General features: G+C 32.2%; 2 protein-coding genes across 6 annotated transcripts in view; both read right to left on the bottom strand.

Annotated features, from left to right (window-relative positions):
* Nucleotides 1–9,813, bottom strand: part of LOC132929817 (potassium voltage-gated channel protein Shaw-like) — a 188,092-nt gene extending 178,279 nt beyond the window's left edge. Inside the window, exon 1 of one of the 2 annotated variants that reach the window (XM_060995400.1) lies at nucleotides 9,490–9,813. The gene's annotated coding sequence lies outside the window, so the exon portion shown is untranslated. The remainder of the gene's footprint in view (nucleotides 1–9,489) is intronic. The other variant, XM_060995403.1, reaches the window with a different exon arrangement.
* Nucleotides 9,814–10,216: 403 nt separating this feature from the next.
* The window catches only part of LOC132929816 (mucin-2-like), a 29,761-nt gene continuing 24,615 nt past the window's right edge, over nucleotides 10,217–15,362 (bottom strand). The window contains exons 7-10 of one of the 4 annotated variants that reach the window (XM_060995398.1): nucleotides 15,172–15,307; nucleotides 12,904–15,109; nucleotides 10,747–12,834; nucleotides 10,217–10,606 (exon numbers count right to left, since the gene is read on the bottom strand). In XM_060995398.1, coding sequence (XP_060851381.1) covers nucleotides 10,437–10,606; nucleotides 10,747–12,834; nucleotides 12,904–15,109; nucleotides 15,172–15,307 — 4,600 coding nt within the window. In that variant the 3' untranslated portion in view covers nucleotides 10,217–10,436. Of the gene's footprint in view, nucleotides 10,607–10,746; nucleotides 15,110–15,171; nucleotides 15,308–15,362 lie in introns of all 4 variants that reach the window. The other 3 variants (XM_060995397.1, XM_060995399.1, XM_060995396.1) reach the window with 3 other exon arrangements.

The following is a 15,362-nucleotide window of genomic DNA, read 5'->3' as shown; positions in this document are numbered from 1 at the left end:
TTAAATACTTAATAATTTACACTATAGTAAATTATATGTAGTATATTATATTATTATATGCAACAATATACATTACACTATAAATTATTAGTTTTAAAAAATTTATTTCCAGATAATACGTTTGTGAAGTATATGAATATCGATTATTTTAACTTAAGTAAATTTTGATTTGAAATTTTGTTTCTTGAAAAAACTATAATAAAAATAAAATACAATATTAACATATTAGTTACCTATAAGTATATTATAACTTAAGCTTATTACGTAATAAAAGTATATTAAAGACAAAAATATATTTACTACCTATGCATATTATTGTGTACATAATACATATCTTTAAATATACGAATTTTAATATATATATAGTATATATTTACATTTCAAAATGTAAGTTGGGCTTTCACACAATATCGTTTTTTTACATTTTTAATATTAAATATTGAAATTTAATTCCAGAACATAGTATATAATAATAATAATAATAAACTAAAGAGGAAGGGAATTGTTTTTCTGTTTATTAAAGTATGAAATATATTTTTAATAATAATCCCAAAAGGTTAAATATAAAACAGAATGAGATATTCTTCACAATACTTGTTGACAATTATTAATTTTCTTCTGGACAATAAAATGCTCTCAAGTTGAAACCATTAATCTACAATCCATTTTTATGCACGGAATTCTAAACAACTTTTAAATCGTTCTCTAGAGCACTTAGTTTCGAAAAAACAAATTCACGTAATTGTATTGTCTATAAAATATAATTAACTTCATAAAACGTCGAATGGAGAAAAATAAACCCAAAGATTTCATTAAAATTGAATTTATTATGTTAGTGTATTTACTTATAACAAAAAACAAGTATAAAACCACAACAATACTGTTGTAGAAGTTTCATTATAATATTACATCTGCAATATGAGCTATTTCGAGCTAACAAAAACGTTGCAAGAAAATACATGTATAATGTATTACATAAAAATCTATATTTATATGATAAATAATATTATTAATCGTTGTCGTGTAGTTTATGTAAAGTATTTTTTTTTTTTTTTTTTTGGAAAAATGTTTTTTAAGATATAAATTAGGTACTCACATATAATATCTTAATCATTTAAAATCATTAATTATGATTAATATTAAAAACTTAATTGTAATTCGTAACAGTATGATACTTGTATTTTTCATACTTTTATTATTTTTTTTAGAAATAATTTATTTAAAAATGTATATTGAATTCGGTGACATAATAAATTTATTTCATGCTATTATTTACTTTTTGATAAGTTGTCATTACAACTTTTAAAAACCAATATTTATCGTGTTAATCAATTCGAAGATTTTCTAAAACTGAATATCGATAAATTAGAACATCACATTGTTATAATTTATAAGACGTTCAAGTATAATAATGTACCCATATTGCCTATATGACACGCCGTTCAACATACAATTATAGATAATATTATAATACATACTAAAAACTAGAAAAATATTTTACTATTATACAGATACGAGAAATCACTGTTTTAAACATTCACATAAATTGTATAAAACAATTCTGAATATTTTAAACTCAATATTGTTTATCGGGTATATTGACTCAGAATCAAAAATTTTAATAGACAAAAATATGTTATTATGAATATATTATTAATAAATATGCTTTTATAGTTAGTTGTAAATTAATTTAAAAGAATTTTTTTTTTCATTTTCAGTTTTTTTTTATTGTCATCTACTGTAACGAGATTTAAAAAGGGTTAAGTAATATTAAATTTTAATTAAAAGCGGATATTAAAAAAAGCAGATAATATAATACAAACCGTCTACACTTGAAAACTATGTGATATATTATATTATACTAATGCTTTTTATGAGTTCTGAGGTTAAACTGAATATTTGATATTATTATAAATAATAATATGTACGTGTGATATATTATTATACAGTCAATATCCAAATTGTTGAAACCAACGTCATGTAGCTTTTATTTATAATAAAGTTGTGTATTTTATTTTACATCTATAAATTATAATAATAAACTAATAATTGTTATTAGAAAAAACAAATATAGGATCGATACTGGGAATAACTAAAAAAAAAAAAGGTTTCAATAACTTTATATTTTTAAATTCTCACGTCACAGAAAATTACCGAATGAAATCTGTCGATGATTATAAGCTCGCAAAAATTAAGAACAAATAATATATATTATATCATTATATTATAATAAAAATATTAAGGTTTGGTCGGTGTGACTGCGTATAGATCGTATTATAATTCAAAAACTCGTCCGTACATCATGATATAAGTATATCAACACACGGCTTACCACATGATGACGTCGATTTTTAAAAATCGCCCTACGCAACGAGAGGTTTATGCGCATCAAATAAATATATACATATTTTATTACACGTGCGTATTCCTGCCCTGCACACCTATATCCGATTGATCGAAACCAATTAAGTCCGATGGCCGCCCGCGTTCCCACTCACGAAAAATATTATAGCTAACTAAAATATATATCTGTACAATGTATACAACATACGTACTTATGTATCCAATTTTCTGCGTGTACGTATGTGTGTGTGACGTGATTAATCGAATTCTCTACTGCACAACCCATCCCCGTCATTTATATACATTTATACGTATAGTAAAACTAATCTCGTTGTATTGCGCGTTTTCGTTCAACCGTCGAAGTCCGGAGCCGGTGCACGTCACATGTAAACACCGTTTTATAATATTATATTATACATAATACAGTGTTTTCTGTACGCAGAGCAGCTATCCGTATTACGCGGTTATATAGCCGCCCGTGGCCGCGCACCCCAAAAACCACTGCCTATCGACATGCACTGACGGAATATACCTGTGAATTATAAATGTGTACAGCGAAATATCGTGTAATGTATTTGTACAATGTTATGCGTATCGTAGTAATCGTGACGATGTAATACAGCACGAGTATGATATTATATGATTATTAATGATATTATTATCGCATCGTGATAAGTTCATAACCGATCGCCAAAAACGGCTCAAACAAAATACGTCGAATTAGATGTTACTGTTCGAAATAATAGTCGTCTATGTACATTTTTTCCCTGTTGTTTAAATGAAAATTAATTAATTATTTTTGTAGCTGTAAACCTGGTTTGCTTAGTTTTAGGTTATAGATAAAAGATAATATTGCAGAAATATTCAATATAATATGATATTATAATGATAGCGTATAATCTGCACTTATTGTGATTAAAATATAGGTATCCACAACCGTCAGAATTTAAAAAAAAAACGTCGATGGGCATTCTTTACTTTAGAATTCACATCGATTTATATGAAGACGTTATTGAATTTATTTTGGAAATTATGATTTGCGGGTTTAGGCACATCAATGGATTGAAAATTTAAGATTACTACCATAATATAATTATATTTTAGTGATTTGGTTAATTGTCTACTCGAAAAACTTTAAATCATAATTTCGGTTTCTTATAACTTTTTAAAACGCGATCACTATTTTCTGAAGACAATGAATGAATGATTTTTAAAAATTGAAAGTTATAATTTGAGTCCTGGGATAGACAAAATACATCACTTGATGTATTTACAACAAAAAATAAAAAATACACAAATAAAAAGATTTTAAATGCAAACTAATAAATACATTATTACCGAGTATCTTAATAAGAAATTTAAAAAATGCGTATCTATTTAAAAAACTTTAACCAAAATAAATATCAAAAATATAATTTAAATGTAATTTTACAATGTACTAACTTGAATTTCTCATTTAATAAAATAGGGTGTTTGAAATTCGAGGGTAGTTCATCGAATAACTTCGACTGGCTGGTCTATTGAATAAATCTAGCAGTCTGAAAATTTATTTTTAGTGATATTCATGTGATAAAAAGAATATATTTATAATAAGTACTACTCGTAGCAGCTATTTGAAAAAAATAATCATAAATTAAATAACACAATATATATTTCAAGTACCTAATGCACATTTTTGAACTGAAACCAGATAATATCTATGGCTGTGTATCGATGATCTAGATTTTCAACCGGTGTGCCATGATCGTAGTACAGATACTATAATAAAAATAAGAATTTTTCAGAATTAAATTTTCGTTATCTATACACAATGCATAAAAAAAAGTTTTTTCGTTAAAAAAAATTGCTCATGTGTCATGAAAATTACGTAAAGAGCAAAGTATACCATGTTTTGAAGTGTTGATAATCGCTGATTTAGGGTTATAAATCCATTGGACCGTTGTATAAATTTTTGATATGAAAAATTTGCTTTTCATCACTCTCTTCCAACCATCAATAATTATCCTAAATCATAACCACATTCGATAATATCACATTTATTTTTATATGATATTTCATCATATCACTTCTCATCTAAGATATCTAATTTAAAGTACATTTTAGGTAAAACATAAATATAACACACTTGACATATCGGAAAACGGATTAAAAAAAAAAAAAAAACTAAAAAATAATGAGTTTATGTCAAAGGGGAGTTTATTTTTAATATTTTTTTCAATTTATGTAATTTGTAAAATTTAATTTACGTGATCTGGTTGATCTAAACGCAGCGGCATCAAATAAATCTCTAACTACACCAACGCAATAAATAACTCATCTAATAATATATTATGAATTTTTATATTTTAGTATGTACTACATAACCGTTTCTTCAAACAATTTGTGAAAATGTGAAAAGTAGTCGAATGGTCGATAATTACTATAATAATATTTTTCTAACAATTGTGGGTCAAATGAGAAAATCTTTTGTCAATTTTAATTAATTATGGTTTAGGTTTCATTGGCACAATATTACATTAAATTCAAATAGAAATAAATTTAATATCAAAATAAATAGTTCCATGATATAATTATGGTTTCATTTGTTTGTATTTGTTATTGAATTATTATTATTATTCAATTATAATTTAATGTATTGTAAATAATGTTTTTAATTATAATTACATAACTTCGACTGTCCAATAATTTAAATTTCATTAATATTGAATCCATGCAAAATTATTGTTTACTGCGTTGTATACTTATATAACAAATGTACACAGAAAAATAATAATTATTAGTGAAAAAAAAAACCCAAATTATTCTGAAAACTGAACATTTTACACAAAACAAGTTTTTGACAAAATCGGTATATTTTTTTGTGTAACTCAAAAAAGAAAAACAATACGTACTTGATGTGTTTAACAAATATTTATACTATCATTTTATAATATTATATACTATTAAAATATTTTTATTCTTTTTGAGCTATTTACAGAATTATGCAATGTGACAGTTTTTATTTATTTTTTTTTAACTATAATTTTCGATAAAAAAATTTTTGCTAGGTCAAGAAGCTTAAATATTGAATACAAGACTCCTTATACAATTTTTATAGGTGTTGAAAATGTTAAAAGGTATATATAGGCACATTTTTTTTTACAAATATTTGAAGTTCAAATTTTCGACAATATACATCTTAAAACGAAGAATAACGTTATATGTTAATGTTACAGTATGTTAATGTTTACGTATATAGTTTATATTTCGTTATATGTACTTCAAAAACAATATTCGTGTAGACTTACAACTTTTATGTGCATTATGAATTTTACTATTCTATATAATATTCTATATTTTCATCAAAACACGTAAATTACCTATTTTATTTATATAATACCAATATTTATATGATGAACTTATCCGCACTTACTTACGGTAACTGTTAAGGTGGGGTGTTAACACCCAATGCGTAATAACACTGATATGAGTATATTACGATGTAAATATATAATATTTATACTCTTAAAGTAATTAAACATTAATAACAATATAAATGCCATGTTTTCAGTAAAACTTAAATCAACTTACCGTAGTAATGTAGTACTTATCAATATTCAATAGTAAAATAAATTACCTTAATATCAATATCAGTAAACAAAACATGAAAATGAAACATAATTAGTAATATAGGCTGATAGATAGTTTTTTCTCACGTTTTTCGTATAGAATTATATACATTTAATTCAAATTTAAAATATCTATAAAAATGGCCCGAACGACATCTAATATTATTTATTGTACAGCAAACCGATACCTACTTGCCTACCTTTGTCCTACTGTATCTGACGATGTTTTGAATTTGGAAATTTAATTTGTTCTTTTTTTGTTTGTGTTTTTTAACCCCCTGATATGCTAAAAGAATAATTTCAAATTATCAATATTTATAAAAATATTTAAAAAAAATCAAACAGAATTAGGTATAGATAATAACAATTTCAAACGCAATCCAATTTATTGTTTGGTTATCTAATGGACACTGTAAACATACGATTCGCTATAGAATAATAACCAATACCTAACTCTCTATACTCATTTATAATTTAAAAAATGCTAAGTAAACAATATCATATAATCTAAGGTAAATTACTATACCTATTTGCCGCCATTTTTGCGCCAATAGTCGTATATTATATTATCGTAATTTGTCCAAAGTGCCCTCTCGAACTACAGAAACCAAACTCTACAGCATCCGTGTAGTTTAGCAACGCACCAAGTGTGCGAGTATAATATTTTATTCAGTAGTGTCACTGTGTATTTTGAATCAATAACCTGATGAAATATTAATCTTGTCAAGAGTATATCCTTAGGGAACATTTTTAGATGCATGTTACTTATCAGCCTCTTGGCGTCAACCAAAAACCACCATTACCATCACCGCCACCGCCACTACATCTACCACCGCCATCGCAGGTTTATCGAATCATTAATGCATAATATTCCTCGTATAACAATATGGTGTAATAGGAACGACTGAAATTAATTAAGCATTAGCTGTGCGATGGCTACATATGCGCGCCCTCGGCTGGCCGTATCCGCATAGTCGTGTTAAATAATAGATAGTTGGGGGGTTATTAATATTTTACGCTGATTTAAAGTTTCCATTTGTACTATTCCAAAACTAACTATATACCTACAATTATTTAATGAATCACAATAATTTAACAATACGCGCAATAATTACCACGCGTTTGTATTTTGTTTAAACGAGTAACGCGGTTATGTAGAGGTAACAATCATCGATAATTCATGTAAAATCTTAATCATTTCGCTATACTTATTATTTAGAGGTAAATATAAACAAAAACGAGATAATAAATATTTTATCATTTTCAAGTTAATTTAAGCGAGTGTATGTGTATAGTATTTAAACAAATAAATAATAATCATAAAATATAAAAGCCAATAATGTGCGTTTGAATTAGATGAAATCAATAATTGTATGTGGATTTAATAATGTGAAATAATTAATTAAATAGATTACATAATATAATATATATTTTAAAAATAACTTTATTATTATTTCCATTACAGTTTTTTTTTCAAGTAATAACTATTGTTGTTTATTAATATTATATTATAATTAATATTTGTGTTTTAATTCAAAGATAACATGATAAAAGTATTTACTTACTTGCATAATGCAACATAATATATAAAATGGAATTTTTTTTTTTATTTTTTACATTTAAAACAGACCAGTCCTAGTCGATACGGACCAATCAAGATTAGCACAAGACCACTAGTGACATTGGATATATTATTTAGTTACACGAATTTATTTAATATTTATGCATAGATACCCATTTACAGGTAATATGTAGAGTATCACATCTTATGTAAATTAAACTTCATATTTTTGTTTTTGTTTCTTATTAGAAACTTTTTTCCATTAAAGTATAATATCTAATAAAAATAATTTATTCGTATAGTAGATAGTAGATACACAATATTATGCGTTATTATTTAAAAGTAAATGGTAATGTATTTACCAAGAATAAATAAGATAACTTTGTGAACAAAGCGAATGGATTTGTGGATAGTTTAATGTACGTACCTATTATTTTTTTTTTTTTGTGGTGGGTCCATCATAGTAATATTAGTAAATATATATTGAAACGATATCACTGAAGAGGATCTACATTGCGATCTTATCAGATAATAAAAATGTACCTACTATAAAAATAAATTAAAACAATTTGATTAGGATCTTTGATCACAAATTTGCTACCAGTTGACTGGATTACGACAGTCGTGTTTACGTGGTCGGCATCTTGCAAGATTTTATCCTATTGTCCTATTTATTTTTACTTTCAATTTCACATTTATTTCGTTAACAACCCCACAGGTGTCCCTGTCTGAATATTTCCTTAGTCCGAGAGTACGATTTAGAGCACGTACGATTCTACCACGGTTTGTTAGGTTATGCACGTGCGTGGATTATTTTGTTAAATCTAAAGCGCGTGTCTATACTCAATCCTTTTGAGAAATTACAATTGTATTTTTCTTGAATGGATTTATTTGACAAAAATGTTCTCTTAGCTACTGCTACAGCTGGACGCGACTTATCTCGCGAATAGTTAAACGGCTGGGTTGAAACGTGTTGAAGTTACTAAACGCTACATTCCAAACTTTCGAACACCACGCAACAACATTTTTAAATCACATATTTTGCCATTTATCCGAAACTAATTTGCCAATATAATGTATAATGTATTCCTAAAGATTCGAGATCCACGTCATGTATATACGGCACTCGTTGTGAAAACTAAAAAAATAACGACATAATATAGTAGTATAATAAGTTATAAAAATCGAACACACATTAATAAACCTAAATTGATACAAATGTATAATTGAAATGTGTTTTTAAAAAATCTTTTTTATAATATTTATAATCAATATTTATTTAATTTAATTTTATATACATATGAATACTGTATAATAAACATAATACTTAATATACATTATTACACATGATTAACTTCAATTCTGACATTCGCATTTGTATATTTTACAACCTAGACGTTTCACATCTTCTAATTATTAAAATAAGAATTAAAGCCTTAGCGGTACATGCTCTCAAAAAGACAAAACTTGAACTTAAAAATATTTTATAATTATATAAAATATGTTATTAACCACATACACTGTAAAAAACAGGATATGTATGATTATTTTTTATCTCTGATGATTTCAATTTTTGTACTAGCCAACAAATACCAATATATAACACCTATATTTTATGATTATAATAATATTGTTATTATATAAAAGATGAACATTGAAGCTATAGTGATATTATAGAAGCATTGAAGATACTATAAATTAACATTAAAATTATTAAAAAATTAACTCAAAACTATAAGTTTATCGAAATTCTTGAAAAAAATGTTATGTGTTAATTATTATGTATTTTAACGTGTATACTATATAATTTAAAAGTGCATAATATTTAAATATTTTATTTTTATTAAAAACGTGAAAATATTTTATCATTTTAAAATATTAATTATTATTATAAAAAAAATATGTGAAAGATTAATTTTATAAATTAAAAGTTTCTTAGTTATTATTGCTTAGGTAAGTAATAAAAAAATAACTCACGTTGTCGATTTCAAACATAATGTCTTTCTTTTTTTTCTTATTTCAACATATTTTGACAAATTAACAACAACAATTACCTAAAAATGTGCACATTTTGACGCAACGAACTTTTTAAACGAATAAAACTACTTTAAAAATTACGTAGTATTGGTGATCGCACTTTATGTGACGGGATAAACTTTAACTTTAGCGAACGGTTGTTTCAAGCCGGTGAATTCGTTCGGTACTGGGGACTGTATAGTGGACGCCACCGCCAGCGCCGTCGCCGCTCTCGTGGTCCAATCGTTCAGATTGTAGTAACCACGGTAACGTATTCATCGCTGTCGCCACTGCGGCAGTTTGTGCTGGTCAACTGTATAAAGGTATATTTTACAATACCACTAACGGTTTTAACGGTAACACAGTATGGTTGTTACCAAATAATTTATTTAAAAGTAATTTCAAGTAACTTATTGTATGATAGTAATCAAACAAAAATGTGAAGCCGAGTATTGTGAATCACAGTTATTTTTAAAAAATAAGCAGATAAATATAAAATAACAAAAACCAATGATGGTAATACTTTGAAAAAAAAGGAAAATATCCTATGAATTCAAAGAAAATGTAATGAATCGAAAAGAATTAATAAGGAAGGCTTTATTTATGACTTTATATTAAAATAAGATTAATAAAAATAACTAAAATATTTTATTAATGGATAAAATAAAAATAAATAAATTGTCAGTAGTAAATATAAAAATACATTTAATAAAAAAAAACATATTAACATGTATACAAAATATATGAAATTAACATATAAAACATTATTATAAAGTGGTAAATGGTAACGATGGTCGGTAACAATCTTTTATACATAACACACTTGAGCAATTTAAATAAATCATACATTTGAATTGGCAAATTAAAAATGTCTTTATAAAGCTATTATTTTAAATGAACAATTAGGTTTAACGCTTTTTCAGAGATTCCGACTGATTTTGTAACTCAAATAATACATCATCTCCTAAGCTATCTAAAGCATCTAAATTTTCGTTACCAATTTCATTTTTCAACTGCGACTTCAACTGTCGAATACCAGACTCTACATCTCTCCTTTGAATATTAAAACCATTTAAAGCTGTTAACAAATAAAAACTTCAACTAATAAAATCGTACAAAAAAAAAAAATCGTAAATATTTTTAAAATTTAAGTTATATAATATAAATAATTGAATAATAATAAAGTACTAAACCAATGAAAAATCAATTCTTAATTACCTTTATTAAAAAGATCCAGTTGCTGCTGACCACCAAAACTGTCATCTGTAGATATATATGATGGATATTGGGTAGTCACTTCTTGTATGAATTGGTTATTTCCTTGACCATAGCCTGGTTCTAAAGGCGGTAAATACGTAGGTGGATATTGTGTCGAAGAAGGATATTGAGGGCATCTTGGATCCGGAGATCCAGGATAACATACTAATGACTCTTGACTAATGCAGCGAGGATCGGTGGAACCAGGATAACATAACGGAGGTGTAATAGGTTTAGGAGTTGAACTATTGCACACACAAACGAAAGGCGTTTGAACAGGAGCAATTTGTGGACACCTTGGATCAGTCGATCCTGGGTAACAAACCAGCGGAGCTGGTGTTGAAGATGGCGGATAGTATATTGGAGAAGGTGACGGTTTAGAAGGTACTGGATAAGATGTAGGTGGTGGTGATGGTTTCGGGCACCTTGGATCCTTTGATCCTGGGTAACATATCGGTTCAGGAACTGTTGGTGTTGGTGTTGGATAAGATGTGGGAGGCGGAGAAGGTTTTGGGCACCTTGGATCAGATGATCCTGGATAGCAAACTGGTGCAGGAGTGGTTGGTGGAGGTGTTGGTTTTGGACATCTTGGATCAGTTGCTCCTGGATAACATACAGGTGGAGCTGGTGTTGATGGGATAGGGTACGATGTAGGAGGCGGAGATGGTTTTGGACATCTCGGGTCAGTTGATCCTGGATAGCAAACTGGTGCTGGAGTAGTTGGTGGAGGTGTTGGTTTTGGACATCTCGGATCAGTTGATCCTGGGTAGCAGACAGGTGCTGGGGTAGTTGGTGGTGGTGTTGGTTTTGGACATCTTGGGTCATTTGATCCCGGGTAGCATACTGGTGGAGCTGGAGTAGATGGAATGGGGTAATATGTTGGAGGAGGTGATGGTTTTGGACATCTTGGATCAGTTGATCCTGGGTAGCAAACAGGTGCTGGGGTAGTTGGTGGTGGTGTTGGTTTTGGACATCTTGGGTCATTTGATCCCGGGTAGCATACTGGTGGAGCTGGAGTAGATGGAATGGGGTAATATGTTGGAGGAGGTGATGGTTTTGGACATCTTGGATCAGTTGATCCTGGGTAGCAAACAGGTGCTGGGGAAGTTGGAGGAGGTGTTGGTTTTGGACATCTTGGGTCATTTGATCCCGGGTAGCATACTGGTGGAGCTGGAGTAGATGGAATGGGGTAATATGTTGGAGGAGGTGATGGTTTAGGACACCTCGGGTCATTTGATCCTGGGTAGCAAACTGGTGCTGGAGTAGTTGGTGGAGGTGTTGGTTTTGGACATCTCGGATCAGTTGATCCTGGGTAGCAGACAGGTGCTGGGGTAGTTGGTGGTGGTGTTGGTTTTGGACATCTTGGGTCATTTGATCCCGGGTAGCATACTGGTGGAGCTGGAGTAGATGGAATGGGGTAATATGTTGGAGGAGGTGATGGTTTTGGACACCTTGGGTCATTTGATCCCGGGTAGCATACTGGTGGTGCCGGAGTTGATGGAGGTAAATAAGTATTTGGAGGCGTAGATGGTTTTGGACACCTTGGGTCAGTTGATCCAGGGTAGCAAACTGGTGCTGGGGTAGTTGGTGGCGGTGTTGGTTTTGGACATCTTGGGTCATTTGATCCCGGGTAGCATACTGGTGCTGGGGTAGTTGGTGGCGGTGTTGGTTTTGGACATCTTGGGTCATTTGATCCCGGGTAGCATACTGGTGCTGGGGTAGTTGATGGCGGTGTTGGTTTTGGACATCTTGGGTCATTTGATCCCGGGTAGCATACTGGTGGAGCTGGAGTAGATGGAATGGGGTAATATGTTGGAGGAGGTGTTGGTTTTGGACATCTCGGGTCATTTGATCCTGGGTAGCAAACTGGTGCCGGAGTAGTTGGTGGTGGTGTTGGTTTTGGACATCTTGGATCAGTTGATCCTGGGTAGCAAACTGGTGCTGGAGTAGTTGGTGGTGGTGTTGGTTTCGGACATCTTGGGTCATTTGATCCCGGGTAGCATACTGGTGGAGCTGGAGTAGATGGAATGGGGTAATATGTTGGAGGAGGTGATGGTTTTGGACATCTTGGATCAGTTGATCCTGGGTAGCAAACTGGTGCTGGAGTAGTTGGAGGAGGTGTTGGTTTTGGACATCTTGGGTCATTTGATCCAGGGTAGCAAACTGGTGGTGCGGGCGTTGATGGAGAAGGATAGTATGTAGGAGGCGGAGATGGTTTTGGACATCTCGGGTCAGTTGATCCTGGATAGCAAACTGGTGCTGGAGTAGTTGGTGGAGGTGTTGGTTTTGGACATCTCGGATCAGTTGATCCTGGGTAGCAGACAGGTGCTGGGGTAGTTGGTGGTGGTGATGGTTTTGGACATCTTGGGTCATTTGATCCCGGGTAGCATACTGGTGGAGCTGGAGTAGATGGAATGGGGTAATATGTTGGAGGAGGTGATGGTTTAGGACATCTTGGATCATTTGATCCTGGATAACATACAGGTGGAGCTGGTGTTGATGGAATGGGGTAAGATGTTGGAGGAGGCGATGGTTTAGGACATCTTGGGTCATTTGATCCTGGATAGCACACTGGTGCGGGAGTAGTTGGTGGTGGTGTTGGTTTTGGACACCTTGGGTCATTTGATCCCGGATAGCATACTGGTGGTGCCGGAGTTGATGGAGGTAAATAAGTATTTGGAGGCGTAGATGGTTTTGGACACCTTGGGTCAGTTGATCCTGGGTAGCAAACTGGTGCTGGGGTAGTTGGTGGTGGTGTTGGTTTTGGACATCTTGGGTCATTTGATCCTGGATAACATACAGGTGGAGCTGGTGTTGTTGAGATGGGGTAAGATGTTGGAGGTGGAGATGGTTTAGGACACCTCGGATCATTTGATCCTGGATAACATATAGGCGGTGCTGGAGTTGATGGTGAAGGATAGTATGTTGGAGGAGGTGATGGTTTTGGACACCTAGGATCATTTGATCCAGGATAACATACAGGTGGAGCTGGTGTTGATGGGACGGGGTAAGATGTAGGCGGTGGTGTTGGTTTTGGACACCTTGGGTCATTTGATCCAGGGTAGCAGACTGGTGGAGCTGGCGTTGATGGTGAAGGGTAGTATGTTGGAGGAGGCGATGGTTTAGGACATCTAGGATCATTTGAGCCTGGGTAGCATACTGGTGGAGCTGGCGTTGATGGTGAAGGGTAGTATGTTGGAGGAGGCGATGGTTTAGGACATCTTGGGTCATTTGATCCTGGATAGCAAACTGGTGCTGGTGTAGTAGGTGGTGGTGTTGGTTTCGGGCATCTTGGGTCGTTTGATCCAGGGTAGCAATTTGGTGGAGCTGGCGTTGATGGTGAAGGGTAGTATGTTGGAGGAGGTGATGGTTTAGGACATCTTGGATCATTTGATCCTGGATAACATACAGGTGGAGCTGGTGTTGATGGAATGGGGTAAGATGTTGGAGGAGGCGATGGTTTAGGACATCTTGGGTCATTTGATCCTGGATAGCACACTGGTGCGGGAGTAGTTGGTGGTGGTGTTGGTTTTGGACATCTAGGATCATTTGAGCCTGGGTAGCAAACTGGTGGAGCTGGAGTAGATGGAATGGGGTAAGATGTTGGAGGTGGAGATGGTTTAGGACATCTAGGATCATTTGAGCCTGGGTAGCATATTGGTGGAGCTGGCGTTGATGGAATGGGGTAAGATGTTGGAGGTGGAGATGGTTTAGGACATCTAGGATCATTTGAGCCTGGGTAGCAGACTGGTGGAGCTGGCGTTGATGGTGAAGGGTAGTATGTTGGAGGAGGCGATGGTTTAGGACATCTTGGATCATTTGATCCTGGATAACATACAGGTGGAGCTGGTGTTGATGGAATGGGGTAAGATGTTGGAGGAGGCGATGGTTTAGGACATCTTGGGTCATTTGATCCTGGATAGCACACTGGTGCGGGAGTGGTTGGTGGTAATGTTGGTTTTGGACATCTTGGGTCATTTGATCCTGGGTAGCAAACAAGTGGAGCTGGTGTTGATGATGGTGGATAGTACGTTGGAGGAGGTGATGGTTTAGGACACCTTGGATCATTTGATCCAGGGTAGCATACTGGTGGAGCTGGCGTTGATGGTGAAGGGTAGTATGTTGGAGGAGGTGATGGTTTAGGACATCTTGGGTCATTTGATCCTGGATAGCACACTGGTGCTGGTGTGGTTGGTGGCAATGTAGGTTTCGGACACCTCGGATCATTTGATCCTGGATAACAAATGGGTGCTAGCGTTGTCGATGGAATAAAACCTGGTAAAGCTGCTTGACATTTTTCTTCTGGACAACTTCCCAAACATAACTGTAATATAATTTACATTATTATTTTGCCAATTTAACTGTAACGGACGTTTATGTTTTTACTTCGACATTACAAGTGAGGTACACTTGGTGTTTGTCTGGGAATTTGAATGCTGTGACATTTGTGTATCCAATTGTTGTTATACCTTTTTGGTCAACAGTTTGAGTTTTTTTCCATTGTGATATTAATTTTTTTCTCCTAAAAAATATTTTAGACCCTTCTAAATACATATCATATTTTATTTACCTATGTA

This window comes from Rhopalosiphum padi, chromosome 4 (assembly GCF_020882245.1).
Source record: "Rhopalosiphum padi isolate XX-2018 chromosome 4, ASM2088224v1, whole genome shotgun sequence".
Lineage (NCBI taxonomy): Eukaryota > Metazoa > Arthropoda > Insecta > Hemiptera > Aphididae > Rhopalosiphum > Rhopalosiphum padi.
The sequence above is the reverse complement of the archived record's forward strand: the minus strand, read 5'-3'. Positions and strand labels throughout refer to the sequence as shown.